Source organism: Elephantulus edwardii, unplaced genomic scaffold, assembly GCF_000299155.1.
Source record: "Elephantulus edwardii isolate Elephantulus edwardi_28Jun2011 unplaced genomic scaffold, EleEdw1.0 scaffold00054, whole genome shotgun sequence".
Lineage (NCBI taxonomy): Eukaryota > Metazoa > Chordata > Mammalia > Macroscelidea > Macroscelididae > Elephantulus > Elephantulus edwardii.
In genome coordinates this window covers 11488592-11511409 of record NW_006399804.1, presented here as the reverse complement: position 1 = coordinate 11511409, position 22818 = coordinate 11488592, and the positions used below count along the sequence as shown (strand labels likewise).

At 40.1% G+C, this 22818-nt stretch overlaps 1 protein-coding gene across 1 annotated transcript in view; it reads right to left on the bottom strand.

Moving 5' to 3' along the window:
- The window catches only part of GAD2 (glutamate decarboxylase 2 (pancreatic islets and brain, 65kDa)), a 114892-nt gene that overhangs the window by 3357 nt on the left and 88717 nt on the right, over positions 1-22818 (bottom strand). Inside the window, exons 13-15 of the mRNA XM_006887066.1 lie at positions 19904-20053; positions 8825-8932; positions 8412-8501 (exon numbers count right to left, since the gene is read on the bottom strand). Of these exons, the coding sequence (XP_006887128.1) occupies positions 8412-8501; positions 8825-8932; positions 19904-20053 (348 nt within the window). The remainder of the gene's footprint in view (positions 1-8411; positions 8502-8824; positions 8933-19903; positions 20054-22818) is intronic.

Here is a 22818-nt window from a genome sequence, read left to right as displayed (position 1 = left end):
CCAGGGGAAGATTGATGCCAGACACCTGGATATCTCTAAGGAACAGCAGGCCCTGAGATACTGACAGTAGATAAGGACCTTCTCTTAGAGTCAGTGCCCTAAATTAGGATGTCCAGTCTCCTAAAAGGGAGCTCTGGTGTCTTAGTGGTAAGGAGATGCTCTACCAACCCAAAGGTACATAGTTCAAATTCTCCAGCTGCTCTGTAGAAGAAAGATGGGCAACTTCTTTTCATGAGATTTATTGCCTCTGAAAACTCCCTGTAGGGTCTGCTATGAATCAGTGCCAACTAGATGGCATACCACCACCACCACCTCCTAAAGGGAGTTCTGGTGCTCTTGTCCACAAGGAGTTACCCTGCTAACCCTAAGGCCACTTCCCTCTGGAGGTTTGAATCTAACAAATGCTTTGTAGGAGGGGATGAGCAGTCTCCTGTCATGCTATTTACAGCCTTCAAGAACACACCAGAGGGTCAGCTAGAGTCACAGGTTGTTTTTTTTTTTTAAAATTATTATTAATTTTAATGAAAATTTACAGATATTTTGGCTTTCCATTCATTCATTGCTGCACTTTTCTCCCTGCCCACCTCTCCTTCCAGTTTGTTCTTCTCTTTGAAAAGAAAACGAAAAATTCTTTCATTGTTTTACAGTCCCTCCCTCAAGTCCACTCCATATGAGTCAGTTTTGATTCAACAGCAATGAACTTGAATTTTGAACCTTGTTTGTGAAATCCACCCACTTGTGGTATTTCTTTTATAGCAACATTATATAACTAAGATCTTGAGCATGATGATGGGACCGATCCCATCTGATAGTATGTACAAAATAAACAAGGCCCATTGCTATCTCTTCTGGCTATATTTCTTCCAAGACAGATTGATTCATTCTTCTGGCAGTCTGTAATATATTAAATTTTTTTTACACACTATTACCAAAATGCATTCATTCCAGTTTTGTTTTTTTCCTTTTGGTCTTACTTATTCATTATTTATCTGTCAAATGCATAGGTGGCTGAAAATACTACAGGCTTGGGTCGTCATTGTTATGTATGTTGAGTCAGAGCTGACTCACAGCTGACCATACAGTGGGCTTGCAGAGGCAGTAAATTACACAGATTTCCCATCTTTCTCATTTGGAGCAGCTAATGGATTTGAACTACTTGCCTTTGAGTTGAAAGTGTAACTCCTTGCCACTAAGCTATCAGAACTGCAGGCACTCTTTAATCCTCAAGGTAACATCTTTGATCTTTAGTACCCGAAGGACCTCTTTTAAGACAGATTTGCCCAATGCAGTACACCATTTGATTCCTTAACCTTTGCTTCCATGGGCATTGACTGCAGACTCAAGTAAAATTAAATCCTTTACAACTGCAATCTTTCCTCTGTTTATCATGCTATTGCTTATAGATTGCAAGAATTTCTATTTTATGTTGAGGTACACTCTGTGCCTTAGGCTGGGTGGTCTTTGATCTGCTTCAATAGGTTCTTTAAGCCCTCTTTACTTCCAGCAAGCAAGGCTGTGTTATCAGTATATTTTAGATTGTTAATGAGTCTTTCTCCAATCCTGATGCCACATTCTTCTTTACAGAGTCAAGCCTCTTACAATTCTTACCCCCACTCACTTCTTAGCCCAGAAAAAAGGCCTTTTGTCACCCTGCTCTAAGAACATCTTTTCCACTGCTCACCAAATGAATCTTCAGCTCAGGCAATATCCATAAAACTAATACTCCCTGAATGTTGCACATTTTTCCCCCTCTCTACATTTATTATTGAGAGGCACAATTCAATCTTTAACAGTGCCCATGATCATTTGAGGGTTTTCCAAGTTATTACTGACTAAAAGAAGCAGCAGCAGCAAAACAGCTATCTAGGAAGTGGCAAAAATGTCAGTGATGTATCTGTCTATGATCTGCCCACACATAATTACCATAATCTACCAAACTCATTGTCATTAAGTTGATTTTGATTCATGGTGACCCTCCACTGGGTTTCTGAAGCTGTAAATCTTTATGGGTGGAGACTGCAAATCTCTTTCCTGTGGATCTGAACCACTAACTCTTTGGTTAGCAGCACAACATATTACACACTACGTCACAAGGAGTGGGCAGAACTAACATCTTATCTTGGAAGTTCACTGCTGCAAATACATAACCAGAAATGGCAGACACCAGAGACAATTCAGACTTTATATACATGTAGTCAGTGCCTCAGTTAACAATTGGAACCGTGCCTTTTTTATCATTGTTGGATACATCTTAGATTAAGGATGCTTAGATCCAAATGGAGTACTTCTAAGAGCATTTGCTTCTGAATATGAGCCCTCAAATAAGCATAGGTTTATGATGAGGTTCTCATCTTCGAAGCACTAATGCATGGAATCAGCAAGGTCCCCGAACAGAGCCAGTCACAGGTTAGTTACTGAGAACAAAGGCTTGAACAAGCAGGCTTCATCTTCACTTCACCAGATACTTTCTGGACCTAGTTTCTTTATCTGAATATGCAGGTGGATGAGATAATTATTGTACAATGGAGATTTCCTGATTCTAAATAGTCTAGTTCTGATGTCCACCCCCCCCGTTTCTTAGTCTGTGGAAAAGTAATAAAAGGATTCCCCAAGGATTAAGGATATATACAGAGAATCAGGCAAATCCCAGGGAGCAAATAGTAAACAGAAGTTAAATCCCTCAAGTTTGAGACTTAAGTCCTGAAAATGTATCTACTAGACTATTTTGGCCTCAGGACATGATGTCTTTTTCTTTGTGCTGTGATGCATAGTAGGTCCATATGTTCCTGAGAAGGAAAATCTCAAATTAGAAAAAGAAGTCTAAATCCATGTGTCTTTGCAAATTTAATATTTCATTTGTGTGATAAACCATGTTTGCTCTTTAGAACTGATAGAATAATGACAACAACATGTTACTGAGTGAATTTACCTCTAATTTGGCATTCACAGGCAAAGCAAGCAAAGGCACACACGGATGGCACTAATTATTGAGGGGCAATCACCCACAATTTTGCAGATGAATGCAATCAAGGGTAAAAAATGTAGGTTGACAGTCATCATTTCAAACCAGATTTTGACATAAAGTGTTCTTGAACCCCCTCCACTCCCCCCAGCCCCCCACTCAGTTCCTGAAGCTAGCTGGGTTGGCAAAAATTACAGCTGTCTAAATACATATGACTTTTGGCTGCTTTCAGCAAATGCTGATGAACTAAAATTAGCAGGAACATGGAACATCTACTTAATTGTGTAACCATGAATTGCAAGCTAAGAAGGAAAATAAGATTCTGATTATTCTGATGGATACTCAAAAGTTCCCATTTGCTTTTAGATTTTAATTTTTGTTCTCATGTTAGCCAACTGGGACAGAGAGAGGCTGCAAACTGTCTGTTGAAGGGTTTATTATAGATTTAATCAATAATAGAGCTCTCTGGGGCTGTCATCAGGGTATCTTCTTTATCTCCCTAGAGCTGTTAGGTTTTGGGGATTTTTATCAATATTAAAAAAATAGTCAAGAAATTCTTCCATGACCTGAATCTGTCCATCTTTGGTTCTTCTAAAGAGAGATCAGATAAAAATACTGTGAAATAATTGTGCATGATATCACAACTTTAATATCCCCACTATGTGTTAGGAAAAGCCTTGTGTCTATAAATTTGGGAGCCTGAGTACAATATTTGAAAAAGACAAAAGTAGAATAACCATAAATAAGACATTTTAAAACATTGAAATAGAATGGAATTCCTCCATTCTACTTGATAAACCTGGACTTTTAAAAAAAGATCAGTTAAATATGAGGACAAACTACTCCTTTTCCAATTGACTTTATATTCATTGTTAAACTTTTGCAAGGTCTTGTCTGCTTTTGAGTTCTTGATTATAAAGCCCCAAATCCAAGCCAGTTGCCATGACATGGCTTCTGAAGCAGAGAGCCCCATGTGGATTACTCGATAGGATTTTCTTGTTTGCAATCTTTATAAAAACATACAACTAGGCTTTTCTTCTGAGGTGCCTTTCAGTGGAGATGAGCTGGCCTTGTTTATGACTGATAATATTTTGCTACTTCACCATCTTTTCATCAGATGTAGTCAAATTGAATTCCATCCAGTGAGATCCATATGTGTAGTTGCTGTTAATAGTGGTGTTCATGTTGTTTTTGAAAAGAAGATATTCACAATGGATAAGAATAAGAAGCCAATAATCAGACAAAATTCTCTCATGCAATCTCCAGCCTTATTTCTAGCACCACGGCCATAATTACCAGTCCTTAGTTTCCAACATTTACATCCCAGTCATCAGTTATTGCTAATCCATCACGATTGGATATTCAGTTTCAAAGTGTGGAAGCTGGTAGATATCCTGACTTTCTTCATCTCGGGCTTTAGTGGCTGGTAAATAATTGGAATAATTATAGTATTAACAGGCTTTTCTTGTATGTATAGGGATATTAATCCTTTCTTCTTTCTTATTAGTTGTCCCCCAGATGCATAGCAAATGATTGGAAAGATCACGGCCTGGATCAGACACAGCTTTGTCCTCAAACTGGCAACATTACTCCTCCTCTATAACTTGGAAAGGTCCCTAACTGCAGACTTTCCCTGTGCAATACGTCTCCTGATTTCCTGACTGCTGATACCAAGGATGTTAACTGTGGATTGAAGAAAAATGAAGTTCTTGAAAGTTTGAATCTTTTCTCCATCCAGCATTATGTTACCTATCAGTCCAGTAGTAAGAATCTTTGTTTTCTTACATTGAGATTCAATCCTTATTGAAGGCTGTATTCCTTGATCTTCTACAATAAGTACTTGAAGTCCTCCTCACTTTCAGCAAGCAAGGTTGTGTCCTCCATATAATGCAGGTTATTGATGAGTTTCCCTCCAATCCTGATGCCACATTCCTCTTCATAGTTTCTCAAATAATATGCTCAGCATACATATTCAATGGGTATGGAGAAAGAATACAACCCTGACACACTCCCTTATTCATTTTAAACTATGTATTGTTCCCTTGCTCTGTTCTCACAACAGCCCCTTGTCCAGGTATAAGTTTCACATGAACACAATTAAGTGCTCTGGATTCCCATTCCTCTCAATGTTAGCTATAACTTAGTATGATCCACATAGTCAAATACTTTTGCATAGTCAGTAAAGCACAAATAAACATTCTTCTGCTATTCTTTACTTTTAGCCAGGATCTTTCTGACATCAGCAATGATATCCCTGGAGCCATGGCCTCTTCTAAATCTTGCTTGAACTTCTGGTAATTTCTAATCTATGCACTGTTCCAATAAGACTCCCTGGACACTTAATGGTGCTTATGTGAAATCTATACTTGGACCAGGAAGCAATAGTCAGAACAGAGCAGGGTTCAGGGTTAGGAAAGATGTTTGTTAAGGATGCATCATATCTTCATGCCTTTTCAATCTATATGCAGAACAGATCATTTGGGAGGCTGGGCTTTATGAGGAGGAAAGTGGCATCAGGATTGTAAGACGATTCATCAACAACCTGCGTTATGCAGATGACACAACCTTGTTTGCTGAAAATGAAGCAGACATGAGGTGTTTGCTGCAAAAGGTCAAGGACTGTAGTCTGCAATACAGATTGAAGTTCAACATCAAGGGAACAAAGATTCTCACCACTGGGCCAATTGGCAGTTTCATGATGGATGGAGAAGGGATTGAAATAGTTGATAACTTCAGCTTGCGTGGTTCTACATTCAACACTCTTGGCACCAGCAGTTAGGAAATCAAAAGATTAATTGCATTGGGAAAGTGTGCTGTCAGTGACCTCTCTAGAGTACTGAAGAGCAAAGATGTCAGTCTAGAGACTAAGGTGCACTTGATCCAGGCCATGGTCTTTGCCATTACTTGCTATGCATCAGAGAGCTGAACAATAACAAAGGATGATAGAAGAAGAATCAATGCTTTTGAGTTGTGGTGCTGGAGAAGAGTATTGAACATACCATGAACTGCCAGGAAAACAAACAGATTTGTCCTGGAGAGTGTGAAACCAGACTCCTCCCTGGAGGCAAGGATTTTGCAGATCTGTCTTACATACTTTAGGCACATGTCCAGGAGGGGCTAGTCCTTGCTTGGAAGGGTGGAGGGACAGCACAGGAGATGAAGACCCCAGATGAGATGGATTGATTCAGTGACTGGAGCAATGGGATTAAATGATGATATTAGCTCAGGATAAGGCAGGTTTCAGAGCTAAAGTACATAGGGTTGCTGTGAGTCACAGGTGACTTGATGGCACATAACATCAACAACAGCAGCAGCAGCAACAGTAGTATTTTATTTGCATGTGCTATTAATGATATTGTCCAATAGTTTCCACATTCTATGGTATCACCTTTCTTGGGAATGGGAACAAACAGGTATTTCTTGCCAATCCATTGGCCAGACAGCTGTCCTCCACACTTTCTGTCACAGACTGTTTAGTGCATCCAGGGCTGCATCTGTTAATTTAAACAAGTCAATTGATTCCTGGAGCCTTATTTTTTTGCCAATGCCTTCAATGCAGCTTCAACTTCCTCCTTCATTACCATTGGTTCCTGTTCATATGGTACTTCCTGAAATTTTTCAGTGTCAATTCTTTTTGGTACTGTGATTTTGTGTATTCCCTCCTTCTCTTGATCCTTTCTGCGTCATTCAATATAGTGCCCATAGATCTTTTAATATTGTGGCTTGAGGCTTAAACTTGTTTTTCAGTTCTCTCAGCTTGAGAAATGCAAAGCAATATTTTCCCTTTTTGTTCTCCAAATCCTGCTCTCTGCACATTGCATTATAACACTTTGTCTTCTCAAGCTTCCTTTTCAAATCTTCTGTTCAGCTCTGTTACTTTGGCATGTGTTCCTTTTGCTTTGGCCTCTTAATGCTCTAGTGACATTTTTAGAGTCTCTTCTGACATTCATTTTGGTTTTTTCTTTCTCTTCTGTCTTTGTAATGACCTTTTGCTTTCTCCAGGAATAATACCTTTGATATCATCCCACAAACCATCCTGTATTCAATTATTGGTGTTTAATGTCTCAAACTTATTCTTAAGATGGTCTTGAAATTCAGATAGGAGAGATCCAAGATCCTATCTTGGTTCTTGTGGACTTATTTTAATTTTTTCAGCCTCAGTTTGAACTTACACATGAGTCATTGATGAACTGATCCACAATTCACCCCCTGGACTATTTTTGACTGCTGATATTTTCTCCAATGATTTCTTCCACAGATGTATTCAACCTAGTTCCTATATAGCCCATCAGGTGAAGTCCATGTGTAAAGTCCTCATTTGTGTCTTTTAAAAAAGGTATTTGCCATGAATAAATCATTGAAAATAAAGAATTCTCTCATTCTTTTTCCAGCCTCATCTCTTTCACCATGCTCATATTACCCTGGCATGGTGGATCATAGAATTGTCTGATTCAAAAGGGCCAATTTCAGCCCATGTCTGTTCACAAACTCCTACGATATTGATCTTTACTTGTGCCATTTCATTCCTGGCAACTTCTCATTTTTCTAGATTCATACTTCATGCATTCCATGTTCTGATTATTAATTAGTGTTTTCAGCTATTTCCCCTCAATTTGAGTCATTCTACATCAACAAAGAAAGCCCCTCGTGGATGAAAGCCTGTACTATCCCCATCCTTAAAGCAGATTTTATTTTGAGGAGGCAGCTCTTTCTCCATTCTATTTTGAATGCCTTCCGACTTGGGGGTTCACCGTATGACACAATATCAGACAATGCTCCGTTCTCATTGCTATTCTTAAGGTTTCCCCTTTACAGCTTTCTCAGAAGTGAATGACCAATCTTCAGCTCCTCTGAAAGCTGCCCACTGTGGGGGACCCTGCTGAAATTTGCAACATCAGTGGCAGAGCTTCCAGCATCAGAGCAACATGTACGCCACTAGAGTAAGGCAAACTGGTGCATGAGTGGAGGAGAAATCGATCCTAGCACATAACTCCAACTTAACTTGTTGCCACTAAGTCAGCTCCAATCCCTGCCAACCATATAGGATAGCAGAGAACTGCCCTGAAGGATTCTGTACGCTGTAATGCAGCTAACAGTTCAAACCAGTGACACTATCAGGTTGTTTACTGAGTGCTTAAGCACTGCACCACCATGACTCCTAGGGCATGATAGGCATTCCATAGAGACCAGCCTTACTCGAAAGGTCTGTTAAATTCAGCAGCCGTTTTTGCTGCTTTGAGGATGTCAATAAAGGTTAGCACTTACTGTAAGGCCTCATAAACTCTCCTTCAGAAAACAGAAGCAAATGGAAGTGTGCTGAAAGTTCTGATACCCTAGGTCTACAGACACTCATAAAGCAATGTCTGTCCAAATTCTCATGAAGACAATATAAATAGGAAAGCCTGATAGATTTACCAATGTGCACAGTGAGGGCTTCCCTATCACTTACCTTGGAGAGGCGACTCATTCTTTCTTCGTTGTCTTCAACAGGACGCAAACTCGGAGGGATGTACCAGAAGCAGACGTTGGTGTGCTGTGGCTACAGAGAGGAAAGTGAGATTCAGAGAGGAAAGTGAGATTCACAGCGAGCCCAAATGGCGTTCTGTAAATTCCAAGCACATTTCAAGTATCATATTTGGCAGGTTCAGAATGAAACTGCTAAGTTTCAATCAGGGATTTCCTTGAGAGAGACTGACTTGCACATTATACAGAATCATTATTTACTCCTATTTTTGCTTCAGCTTAGAAGAGCTATCCTTGATTCTCTAGCTTCCCCTGTGTAGTGACCTTTTCACCTGGAAAGTACATTGTTTGCAGCAAAAAATACTATTAATTAACCATGGGACTGTGGACAATACATACCTTTCCATCAAACACCATCTCATAGCCTTCTCGATTTTTTATGATGTTGTACAGATACTCTGCCAGCTCTAAACATTTGTCAATCTGTGCTTCAAACCCAGTAGTCCCCTGAGGAAGAGAAGAACAAAATCAGTTAGGCAGACCGAGCCCCCAGGCCAGCCAAGTGTGGGATGCAGTGATTCCCCCAGAGACATATGACCATTCCACCATGTCCATCTCCGCTCTCTTCTGGCATTTTCTGCACCACAGGCTGTGTGTCTAGAGCCTTCTATTTTTTTTTTCTGTTACTTTTTCCTTTCATGGTCTCTCCGATGGTGCTTTGGTTTGCTTTTATTTTGTTACTGCTCTCCTGGATGGGCCTCTTTTCTTCATGAGCTTCCATTCCCAAAGCCATTATTTTGATTACTCAAGGGGAAAATTTGCCTGCCTTTCACTGGAGTAATCATGGCGTCATTAACTACAGGAGGACTCAGCTAGCCTCTTCCTTCTGAGAAACACTATCATCACAGACCCCCAGGATTCCCATCATATATGTAAATAGTCTATTCCCAGACCACCTCTTTATTCACCAAAGTCTCTCCCCTAGAACAAACAGAGTAGGTGCTCAATGAATATTTGTTTAGCAAATGAACGACTGGCTCTTGGGGAGCACACAGATGCTTTTCTTGAGTTGGCCTGCAATTCTGCCACGCTCATTAGGTTTCTCCTGGGAATAAGTGACTCTCGTGTCTGTAAGGGGGAACATTATTATCACAGAGGCCTTCTTTTTCTTTTCCAGTTCTGGAAGTTTGGATCCACATTTAGGAAAAACAATGAAACAGCCTTGGATTGGAGTTGTTTAAGGGAAGTCAATACACACTAGGGAATTACTTTGCAAAATGGCTTTTCTCTATGTCCGTCAGGGTTTATTGCACGCTAATGGAAAGCTCAGAAAGACTGGCTTAATTCAACATGGCCAGAGGCGACAGTTGTAAGGGAGATGAAATAAACCCATTTCCTGTTTACACACGCTCTCATCTATTTCAGGGAAAAGGTAATTTTAAACATTTATAATATATTTAAAAACAAGTACTTTTAAGAAATCTGCTGGGATCAGAAATTAGTTTCTTTGGAGGCTGCTTCCTTAGCAGATTGTCTCAAAGGGAGCCAACTGGTTCTAGAGGACCACAAAGATGGTGAGTGTGGATAGATGCCTGAATGCTATGGCCCCACCTGTGCCCTTTACTCCATGAGGCTGGGACAACAAGAAAATTATGATCGATTTATGCTCACATGGCTATTTAGGTTCACTTGGGATGGACTGCTTGGTAGGTGAGAGAGAAGCTAACCGTTCTCCAAAAGGAATCCTTTGAATCAATCTATAGAGTTTCCTTGTGAAAGCCTGACTTGCCTAGTATTTAGAGTCATTATTAACATTGATTTTTGCAGTTATTATTAATTTTTAATTTACAGCAGCATTATTGATCCAGGATATGGCCAGGGCCACAAACATACTTAGTAAGTCTAGCTGTATGGCAGTGACTCAAGTTGCTGCTGGTCATACGGAGACGATACCTGCCTTTCAAATACAGGACTATCACTGGTATAGTAAGTCCTCTTTGAGAGGACTTTGGTCAAGAGTTTGGTTTCATTGCAAAGGCCATGGGAACACCACAAACCAGAGCGGGAGTCTTTTTGCCTTAACTTGTCTAGGACTATACTCTGGGGATGACCAGAGCAGTGTGACTGTCTCTTTAGGTGGGGATCAATTACGGACACAGGAAACCTTTGGTGGTACAAATAGATCATTCACTCAACTACTAACTGAAAGGTTGGAGGTTTGAGTCCACCAGAGATTCCTTGGAAGATAAGGCCTGGCGGTATACTTCTGAAAAGTCAGCCATTAAGAACTCAGGGAGCACAATTCTGTTCTGACACACATGGGCTCATCATGAGTCTGAGGTGACACAATGGCAACTGGTTTTTGTGGTTTGGTTTTGTTTGTTTTTAAAAGAGGTATATGGAGAGTGGCACAGGAAACTTTAAAATCTGGGGGCTCTTCCTTTTCATGCTGGATATTTATGTTAAGATCCACGTTTAATTTTCAAAATATTGAAGACTCTTAGGGGAATCCTTCAAAATTCACATTCATCACAGATTTCTTGAGGAGATATTTTCTTCCTCCAAGCTCTACTTTTGAAAAAAGAAAAGGCACACTTGAATTTGTCAAACACTGTGTCATGCTGACCTGAATCACTGAGAATCTCAGGGAGTTAAAGGCTCAGCTGGTCAGCCCTAAGTGAAAGGCAGACATCTAGCGTGAAAAGTGTGGTCACAGGACTTCTGAGTAAACAGGGCTTTAATGTACCCTGTGTCTGCTCACACTTTCAGTCTGGGGTGTACACTTCCTGAGGAAACCATATCTTTTCTACTGTATTTCTGACATTTAAGTCATAGTAGATGCTCAGGGTAGATCTAATCAATGAATGAAAGTATAATGTTTAGATCTTTTGATTAACTAGATTATGAGGAGCCAACCATCTAGAACAGAACCAGGATAATTTTATGAAATATGTGTATTCTCGGGTTCTAGCCCAGATTCCCAAATTAGAGGTTTAGGATGATAAACTATATCCATGCTATCGTCCCCAGTGACCTCACCATCTCCCAAGTTTCAGCTACTGTTCAATCCTTTCTTGAACACTAACCATGATTCTCCTCTGCTTCATAAAATCCTCACAGAAATGCTGTTGGGTCCCATAGATGCTGTTTAACTGCCACATTTCTTGCTGCTATTTCATTTTTTTTCCCAGTACCATGCAAGTCCAGGCCCTCTTACTTTCCATCTGAACTACTCTTACTTTTCTGCTATTCTTACTCATATTGACCCTAAAACACAGGTTAGGACTGCATTACTGTTTCCATGGTTGTAAATCTACACAGAACTAGACTGTGACATCTTTATCCTACTGGTGGGATCACACTTCCAACCCTTTAGATAGCAACTGAGTGCTTTAGCCAAAGTACCATCAGGGGCCTTTTGATCTTGACTCAAGCACACACTTAGTGATGCCAAGTCAGTTCTGAGTCACAGCTGATCCCTCCCTTGCATTGCCAAGACTGCACATCACATGGAAAAATACTGCTCATCTTTTATCCCAGAAGTGACCAGTGAATTTGAACCTCTAGATAGTTTGGATTAGCACTACAACACCTTATCGACGGCACCACTAGAGCTCCCTGTGTCTTCATTATTCCAGATAATGCACTCTAACTATTGTTCATCCTTCTTCCTGGAATGCTTTCTTTCTCTCTACTGGCTACAGTCCTACTTAGTCTACCTCCTTTGTCCACAATCCATCTTTATGTCATCTCTTGATACAGTTTTCTTGATTCTCACACCAGGAACGTATTCTCCAGCCTTTAAGTTGTCAAAGTATTTTTTATTTTCTCATGACCTGTTAGGTGACAATTATCTACACATTTGTCTTTTCCTATCTGGAAAAATATAGTCTCCTTATTCCATTCTTTGTAAGGTATGAGAAAGAAAAAAGATGCTCAGAAGATATTTATTAAAATAAATTAGTTTTTTTTTAAAAAATAGTGTTTTAGAGAGCAAGTGAAGTTACTCTTGGCAAAAGATGCCAGACACCAAGTTACCTTAAATAGTTTTCTTCATTATTAAGCATTCTATCCATGATCTAGATCATATAATGCTCATGTGAAAGCTATACATAGACAAAGAAGCAGTTTTCTGAACAAAACAAGGGAACATTGCATGGTTTAAAATGAGTAAAATCTGTTTGAGAGTTGCATCCATTCTCCAAACCTACTCAATCCTGAGCAAATACTCCAAGAAAGTGAACTATATGAAGAATAATGTAATATCAAGATTTATTAACAACCTTCTTTACACAGATAATACAGCCTTGACTGCAGAAGATTACAAGTACTTACTGAAGAAGATAAAAGACTGCACCCTTCAATTTGGGTTGCATCTCAATATAAGAAAACCAAATCCTCACCACTGGCTAATAGGCAACTGAAGAAAAGCCTAAAGTTGTCAATGATTTCATTTTAGTAGGATCCACATTCAACAATCATGGCAGCTGTGGCTGTTGTTGCTGTTGTTAGGTGCCGTTCAACTGAGTACGTCTCATAGCAACCCTATGAACAATAGATATTAATTCTGTCCTGGCCTGTGCCATCTGCACATCTCCAACACCCTTAATCCATTGCTGCAGTGACTCTGTCAACTCACCTCCTTGTTGTTATGCATTGACAAAGTGTCAATCCACCTAGTTGTTGACACAGATTAACACTGTTATCACTGCCATGGCCAATGTGTCAATCTATATCACCCAGGGTCTTCCTCTCCTGCATGGACCCTTTACCCTTTTGACTTCTGAGCATGATGTCCTACTCCAAGGACTGGTCTGTCTGACAACATGACATGTGCAAAGTATGTGAAACAGAGACTCCAATCCTTGCCTGCAAGGAACAATCTGGTTTCATCTTCTCCAGGAGAGATATATTTGTTCTCTTTGCAGTCTCCACAACTCAAAGGCTTTAATTCTTCTGTCATTATCCAGCTCTCAGATACACAGCAAGTAATGGAGAGGATCATGTCCTGGACTCAGACGCACCTCGGTCTCTAAACAGACATCATTACACTTTAACACTCTGCTGAGGTCCCTGACAGCAGAATTTCCCAATGCAACTCATCTTTTGATTTCCTGACTTCTGGTGCCAAAAATGTTGCTTATGGGTCTGAACAAGGCAAAATTGTTAACAATCATTTATCATAATGCTGTCAATTGGTCCAGTGGTGAAACTCTTTGTTTTCTTGATGTTGAGCTTCAATCCATAACTGTAAGGTGGGCACTTTAAGTTCACCAACTGCTCTATGGGAGAAGGATAGACAATCTCCTTCTGTGCAGTTTATTGCCTCAGAAAACCTGCTGGAAGGCCAACTATCTTATTATGAGAAAATATGGATTAGTTCAGACATTGCATTCTCTAGGAATATATACAAATGGAGGTTTGAATTAATGCTACCTTCTTCCTCATTTTAAAAATTATTTCCTTCTCTCCAGTGGACGTGTCAGTTAAGAATGTCAGAATTAACTTTTCTGTGGTTCTCCTCTGTAGATGAAGGTTATAATTGACTTCTCTCACTGCAACATTGACCCATGCATCAGATTTGACTCAATCACAATTGTATTTTTTTTCTGATTTGATGCAATTATCCTTGTCTCTGATTTGGGCTGCAGAATTTAATTCATTACTTTAATTATTATTATATTATTATAAATTTTGGCTTAGAGTTGTTGTTTGCTATCAGGTCAGAAGTGAACTATAGCTGACCCTCCAGTGGGTTTTCAGAGGCAGTTAATCAAATGGGAGGAGACTGCCCATCCTTCTCCCACAGAATAGCTGGTGGCCTTGAACTACATGCCTTTGGGATTGCAGTGCTGCTTCTTGTCAATAGGCCACCAGAGCTCCCTAAGTAATTATGTTATTATAAAGTTTGTTGTTGTTGCTATGTGTTATCGAGTTGCCTGGGATTCATAGCGACCCTATGTATATTAGTTCTGAAACCTGAGCCAATCTTATCATTTCTGACAGGCTTAATCCCATTTCTCCAGTCACTGAGTCAATCCATCTCATCCTGGGCTTTTCTTGCTTGTGCTGTCCCTTCACCCTTCCAAGCATAATGTCTTTCTCCAAGGTCTGATCTTTCCTGGCCATGTTCCCAAATTATGTGAGATGGAGCCTCAAAATCCTTGCCTTCAGGGAGTAGCCTGGTTTCATCCTCTCCAGGACAGACCTGATTGTTTTCCTGGTAGTCCACGGTATGTTCAACACTCTTCTCCAGCACCACAACTCAAAGGCATCTGCCCTTCTTCTATCATCCTTAGTTATGGTCCAGCTCTCATACTTATGCATAGCAAGTAATGGTAAAGACTGTGGCCTGGGTCAGGGGCATCTTTAGTTTCTAGACTGACATCATTGCTCATCAGTATTCTAGAGAAGTCCCTGACAGCAGACTTTCCCATTGCAATTCACCTTTTGCTTTCCTGAGAACTGGTGCCAAGAATGTTGACCGCTGAAACAAGCAAGCTGAAGTTATCAACAATCTCAGTCTCTCCTCTGTCCATCATGAAGCTGCAAATTGGCCCAGTAGTGAGAATCTTTGTTTCCTTGATATTGAGCTTCAATCCATATTGAAGACTACAGTCCTAGACCTTTTGCAGCAAACACCTCATGTCCTCTTCAATTTCAGCAAGCAAGGTTGTGTCATCTGTATAATACAGGTTGTTGATGAGTCTTCCTCCAATCCTGATGCCACATTCGTCCTTATAAAGTTCTGCCTCCCAAATGATCTGTTCTGCACATTGACCGAAAAAGCATGGAGATCCCTTGATTCACACCTTTCCTGATCCTGAACCATGCAGTGTAAACCTGCTCTGTTAGGACTACTGCTTCTTGGTCTAAGTATAACTTTACTCTATAGTATTATACTGTCATTTTTAGCAAAAGTAAATAAATACCAACTTGTAGGAATTTTGTTGCATTTATAAATCTACATCTTTAAGGTTTCACATAAGTAATATTTTTTCTGTTTTCTTTTTTTATTATTAAATTTTATTAGTTTTAATGAACATTTACAGAGATTTTGGGTTTTCATTCATTCATTGTTGCACTTATAAGTAATTTTTAAAACTAAGTTCCTCTGAAGATTATTTCTATGCATGATCTAACTCTTTCCCATAAGGACAAATACTGCATGAGATCATTCTTGTAGGAAAAGAAAGATAATTAGTAAAACATGTATTAGGATCCAAGCTGGGGAGAGTAGTATTGGAGTGGTGAGGGTAGGCAGGGGGGAAAATCATGGGGTCGCACAATTTGATGAGTGGAGGGAGGGGTGGGTAAAGGAAATGGGAAAGATCCAGTGGGGATCTGGAAAGACATGGCAATGGTGGGCATAATATTGATTGTTGTTGCTATGTTGTTGTGTGCCGTTGAGTCGTTTGCGACTCATAACAACCCTATGTACAACAGCCCTAAACCCTGCTCTATCCTGTGCCAATCTCACTGCCTCTGACACACCCATCCCGATTACCTGTCACTGAATCAATCTACCTCATAGAGGGTCTTCCCCTCCTGCGCTGTCCCTCTACTCTACCCAGCATGATGTCCCTCTCCAAAGACCTGTCTCTCCTTACAGCATGTCCAAAGTATGTCAGACGAAGCCCCAGAAGACCTGTCTCTCCTTACAGCATGTCCAAAGTATGTCAGACGAAGCCCCAGAATCCTTGCCTCCAAGGAGTAGTCTGGTTTAACCCTCTCCAGGATGAATCTGTTTGTTTTCTTGGCAGTCCAGGGTACATTCAATACTCTTCTCCAGCACCACAGCTCAAAGGCATCAATTCTCCTTCTATCCTCCCTAGTCATTGTCCAGCTCTCTGATGCATAACAAGTGATTGCAAATGATTCACAGTGTTGATTAGTTCTATAAAATATAAGAAAGATTCTACAAAACACAATGTATATGAACTTTGTAAGCAAATCAATATAAAATAAATATTTTTCAAAAACACAAAAAAACCTTACTAAGTTCCTAAATTGCCATGATTTTCACTTTTTCTCATTTCATCCCCTCTCTTGGTTTTTTTTTCTTAGCACTTTAAAAGCTGAATCCTTTGCTTTTATGTGATGCTTCATCTGGTCCTGCTGCTTAATTCACACCCGATGTCCTGTATATAATTCCTCTAAGAACCAAAGGGCTATGCTGTACTGAAGAGCAGGCTTCAGGTGGGGAAGGAGCAGCAGGAACTGATGAGCCAGGAGAAGAGCATGATTGTGTAGATAAAGCTAATGATCATCATCTTAATAAAAACACCACAGGGGAGAGACAAGAATGCTAACACTTGAAGTAAAAGACTTTTACACTCTTTAGAGACCAAACTGTCCTCAACTTGTCAGCTGTTTTTATGTCAGCCAACACCTTACAGTGACTCCATGCACAGTGCAATGAGCCACTGATCAGCCCTGCACCAGAACTTGAGATCAATTCCAGATCCAACCCTGTGATCTGTCTGGTTTTTACTTGCTGAGTTTTGGAAGTAGATCATCAAATACCTCAGTCTGTCCTGGTCTGGGAGTTCCACTGGCATCTGTCCAGCATCATAACAGACACAAGCTTCCACTGGCAGGTGGTGGGTTGAGGTGCTGTTGAGTCAAGTATAACTCAGAACGAACGACCCTGCAAGCAGCCACTCTGAACCCTGCCCTATCTTTTCCCATCCTCATCATCTCTGACACAGTGGAGCCCACTGCTGAAGTCACTGTATCAATCCATCTCACTGGGTGTCTTCCTTTTCTTCTTTGACTCTCTGTCTTTCCAAGCATGCTGTCTCTTCCCAAAGAAGAGCCGGGCCTAGCTATATGTCCAAAGTATGAAAGACAATGTTTCACCAGCTTTGTCTCCAAGAAACACTCTGAGGGCTGCTGTTTGTTCTTTTGGCAGTCCATGGGATATTCAATAGTCTTCTCTGGCACCACAATTCAAAGACATCAATTCTTCTTCTGTCATCCTTATTCACTGTCCAGCTCTGATACGTAATAGGTGGTTGAGAAGACAATGGCCTGAATCAGGCACACCTTAATCTTCAAATTTATGTCATTGCTTTTAAGCATTTTGGAGAGGTCTCTGACAGTGGATTTGTCCATCACAATGTTGTTGTTGTTGTTGTGTACCACTGAGTCATAACTGACCAATACTTGACCTCCTGGCAGGTTTTCAGAGGCAGTTAATCAATTGCATGGGAAGAGATTGCCCTTTCTTCTCCCACTGAGCAGCTGGTGGATTTGAACCACATGCCTTCAGAATTGCTTCTTGCCATTAGACCAACAGTGCTTCCTTCCAATGCAGCATGTCCTGATTTCTTGACTGCCGCTACCCAAGGTATGCATCATTGATTCAAGCAAGATGAAATAATTGACAACTTCAATCTTTTCTCCATCTATCATAATACTGAATGTTGGTCCTGTGGTGAGGACCTTTGTTTTATTGATGTTGAGATGTGGTCTGTACCAAAGGTTGTAGTCCTTGACCTTCTGTAGCAAAAGTGTCACATCTTCCTCACTTTCAGCAAGCAAAGTTGTGTCATCTTTAGAACAGTTTGTTGGTGAATCTTCCTCCAATCCTAGTGTCAGATTCTTCTTCATGAAGCCCAGATTCTCGAGTAATCTGCACAGCATACAGAGTGAATAAGTATGGAGAAGATACAACCTTTTACTGATGGGTGAAGGCTGTGAATGAGGTTCCTTGTCTAGGAATTGAACGCTGATCTCCTGTATATAAGGCAACCAGCATTGCTCCTGATTTAGTAAATATACTTGTCTTTTTGTGTTTCTCTTCAACCAATGGAAAGAAAAAGCTGCTCTTTTAAAGGCAGTTTGGAAATACATTAACAATTTCTCTTTTTTTATTTATGTATTTGTTTGCAGGTCAAAGTATGATTGACAATAGAGTAAGTCTTGTCTTTGGAAGTTGCGAACCAACCATGTGACTCTGCCAGGCTCTTAACTCCCCAAGGAGGAAATGAATACTTTACCCAGCTCAAGGGACCAGAGTACTTCATACCACCCCTACCAGGCAATCCAGTGTAGCCTCACTCCACATGGATACTTGACACTCAGCAACACTTAGAAAAAAATTCATCTGGGGTTGATACTACTATGAAGGATTGCCTAAAAGCTCCATCGTCCAGGCTTCCCTGGAAACCACCTTGAAGTTCAGTCTGCATTAAGCAAAACTGCCTTTCATTCTAATTGTCTCTTCCTTCCACAGATAGTTACATAAATAGATGGTACTACTTCACTTTCCAGCTCTCTCTTTTCCTTGTTAGCGCTCCCCTTTGATGAAGACCTCTGACAATTTAATTTACTATGAAAAGTTTTATAGAACTTCGTGTTTCCAATTTGTCACTATGGTTCAGACTTCTCCGTGGAGTTCTGGAAAAAGAACCCATTACCTGATCTCAGCTGTGGTGTATCTTACTCCTGATGACATTGTTAGTTACTTTTCTCTTGGGACTGAGCCTCTCACCCCTTTTGTTAGCCACTCAGAAGATTCAGAGCTAAATTTGTGACTACCGAACACATACAGTAGCTCAAGGCATGCCAGCTTCCCTTTGGTTTCTCCAGCTCTCACGTTCCTTTGTCAGCTGTCCCTCACATCCTCTTTTTGCAGGTGGGTTTCTATAGTGTTTACAGCTGCCCCTGGCCACTGGCTCCTTGGGGAGAGAAATGAAAACAAGGGGGCAGTCACTGACTTGTGACATTTAAGTCAGGAAGCTGGTAAAATTAACTTTTAAACTTTCTAGCCTACTTACATGCAAACATAAGAGTTATACCTCTTGAAGGCATAAACGAGGTCCATCTAGCACTTCGTGGCATAAGTTGCAGAATTTACCTTTCTGAGAGAGTTGTGATTACTTACAGTTCAATTTCAGGGAGTAAACAGAGAAAACATGCAAAGAAAATGGACACTTCTGGAGTTTTATTTCCCTTTCTTTTTTAACTTAACAAGTTATCTCTTGAAATGTCAAGAATAAGCTATGACAGTAGATTCCTCCTCCTTTCTCCTTTTGGTTTTCCTTATAGATGATTTACAAATTTGCATTGACCTATCTAAGTGGCCAACCTTTGGTATAAGAATTGGAGAATAAACTCTTGGTATAAAACAAGAATTGGGGACGAAAATGAAATAAATATTTCTTAAGAGTCAACAAGTTAGTCCCTAGAGAGCAGGGTGATTTTTTTTTAGATTAGTAAATATCAGAAGCATTCGTCTTGAAATGGAAAAAAAAATATCACAGTAGGTTTTATTATCACAGGGTTGCCTACAAGTCAGTTGCTACTTAATGTCAATAAATGTTTGACATGTAAGATACAGATACTTAGGGGTAAAGAAACTTAATCTTGGGTAAGCAAGTTTTCAATTTGAAACATGTTTTTGGTGAACGTTTTATGACAGGCATCACCAGAGTTGCTATTTTTAGCTAATATTTATTTACAGGTGTTTACCTTTGCCCTCCACATCAGCCACAACTTAAAAACATCGACATGGCGGCCACACTGTAATGCCTTGTCTCCAGTGTCATAGGACAGGTCGTAATGTTTATCTTGCTGAAAGAGGTAGGAGGCGTGCATCTGGTTACAACTCTGCATCAGACCCTTAAAGAGAGGAGAGAAAATGTAAGGAACCTCAATGGATTGTATTTGCTTTTCATCACAGTGGAAATTATTATAGGGAAGAAAGAGTAGGAGATGAAGATTGATTGTATATCCTGGTAAAATGAGAACATGAGAATCAAAAGACAACAAACAAAAAAATGGGACCAGTGTCTGGATGGGACAGGTTGATGTGATGTCTACTCTGCAGGATAAATGACTCAGGGTCAAATGCCACCAGACGTTACCAAGGGTAAACCTATTTTATCTATTAATCTTCTTAAGAGAAGGAATTTATTTAAAGGGGAAGGGGATACAATCAGGATGTAATGTGTATTCTTTGGAAGGAGGATGTGCTAGTTGAGTTTTTTTGTAATTAAAATATTTCAGCAAATCTTGGATTCCATAAAATATTAGTGTGGCATGAAACAATGTATATGAATGAAAAACATTAATTTAAAAATGTTATCAGTGTGATTCTTTTCACATGTTATCCACGTTTATGTCAAGTCCTTTAATATCACATCCTTTGGGCAGGTTGTCAGGACGTACTGGGCCTTAGAAAAAGACGTCCTGTTTGGAAAGGTAGAGAGAGGGTCAGCAAACGAGAGGAAGTCCCTCAACATGATGGACTGACACAGGAACTGGAATAATGGGCTTGAGCAGGGCAGAGATGAGGATGGTGTAGGATAGGACAAGGTTTTCATTTGTTCAGAGGGTCACTGTGACTCATAGTTGACTTTATGGCATTTAATAAACAACACAACAAAACAGTATTTGAATTCTCCTTGGAAAGCACAGTCTTCAAGACTAACGTACCTACATTGCTAATGTACCTACATGTCAAAGTCTAAAAATATGCAAAGGCGTTGCTATTTTGAGATGACTTAAATTTCCAACCTTTCAAATGTCATGTTCCTCTATCAAGAGTGGCCGGAACTTGAGCATTTTCATACTGAATTGCTTAAGGCAGTGACAGTGGAAAATTTTGTTGTTCTGCAATGGAACAAAGACCATTGATTTGCCCTCAAACCATAACCCCACCATGGAAAATGGGTGGCAAAGTGATTGAACTATTCCAAAGAGGCGGGGATGAATCATGCTTTTTGACTCAAACAGCACTGCCAGTCTCCTCACTAGAAACCCCACCAGGATTCAATTTGTCACGAACCACAGGAGGCCTTTGACTTTTTCTTTATTTGCTGTGTAATTGTGATTTTACAAAAGCTTTGTCATTGTTTCTCTTCTGACTCATGTCAAGAGAAGAAAAAAGATCAACTAAAATGTGATTCTTTAACTGAAGTTAGAAGTGAAAAAAAAAATTTACCCAAACTAAACCACAAGGCAATGTAACTAAAATTTTAACAAGGTCTTGGGAACACTACGTGATAGACAACCAGAACAGGCTTCATGCTCATTGGAATCTATTAAATTATTTTTGAGGTTCAGAAAAAGGAAACAGTGGATTTGCATTAAAGCAGTAGTAAAATAGGAATTTTGGAGAGGAAATGTTCACTTGAAGCCCAGTATGAAGATGTGAAAATGGCAAGTGGTGTTTCTGTTTTGTTTCAGGGCCGCAGAAACATGGTTACTGTCTGCCTCCCCAAGCAGGCAAGCTCACAAACAGGTCCCACAAAGAGAAACCACTTCAGAGAGTTTGGAATTGTGGAGAGATCAGGCCAGCACTTACTAGAACAGGAAAAACCAATTCAAAATATACAGTCTCTTAAAGGACACACAGTCTCATGATCAACAGAGAAAAAACAGACGTTATTAAGGATTTCATTTTACTTGGATCCACAATCAAAACACATAGAAACAATAATCAAGAGACCAGATGATGTAGTGTAATGCGAAAATTTGCTTTGAAAGGACCCCTTTAATTTGCTAAACAGCAAGGATGTCCTTTTAAAGGCTAAGCTATGCCTGACACAGGCCATGGTGTTTCAACTGCTCCTTTGAATGTGAAAGTTGTAAAATGAAAAAGGAAGACATTGGAGAAGAATTGATGCCACTGAATTGTGATGTTGGCAAAGAATATTGAATATATTATGAAGTGGCCAAAGCATAAGGAAGCTCTGGCGGCATAATCCATGGAGAGGTGCACTGCTGGCCCAAAGGTTTGAACCCACTGGGCAGCTCTGCTTTAGTGAAGATTACAAGAAAGGTAGGCAAACCTCTGCCAAGTGATTTATAGTCTTAGAAACCCAGTGGAGGGTCAGCTATAATCTGAATCTTACTCATTAGCAATGGGTTTGAGGTTTGAGTTGAGCAAAAAGAACTGGAATATCTGTATTGAAAGAAGTGCAGCCAGGGTCCTCCTTGGAAGTCAGGAAGGTGAGACTTCATCTCACACCCTCTCGATATGTAATCAGGAGGGGCCTGTCCCTGTGGAAGGACATTATGCTTGGAAAAGCAGAAGGTCAACAAAGAAGAGGAAGATCTTAAATAAGATGAATTGGTAAAGTGGGTTTAAGCACAAGGGAGATTGTGGGAATAGTGCAGGGCTGGGAAGGTTTGCCTCCTGGACATAGGTCTGTTATCAGCTGGAACTTACTTGACAGTACCTAACAACGATAAAAAACAATATGCTGACTTCAACATAGAGCAGCTCCATGGGTCAGAACAGAACTGTCCCAGAGAGTCTTAAAGACTTTACTCTTTACTAAAACAGATTGTCATATTTTTCTCCCCTGGAGCTAGTGAATGGATTTGAATTACTAGTCTTTTGGTTAGCAGTCATCAGGGCTATTTAAACATTAAATATA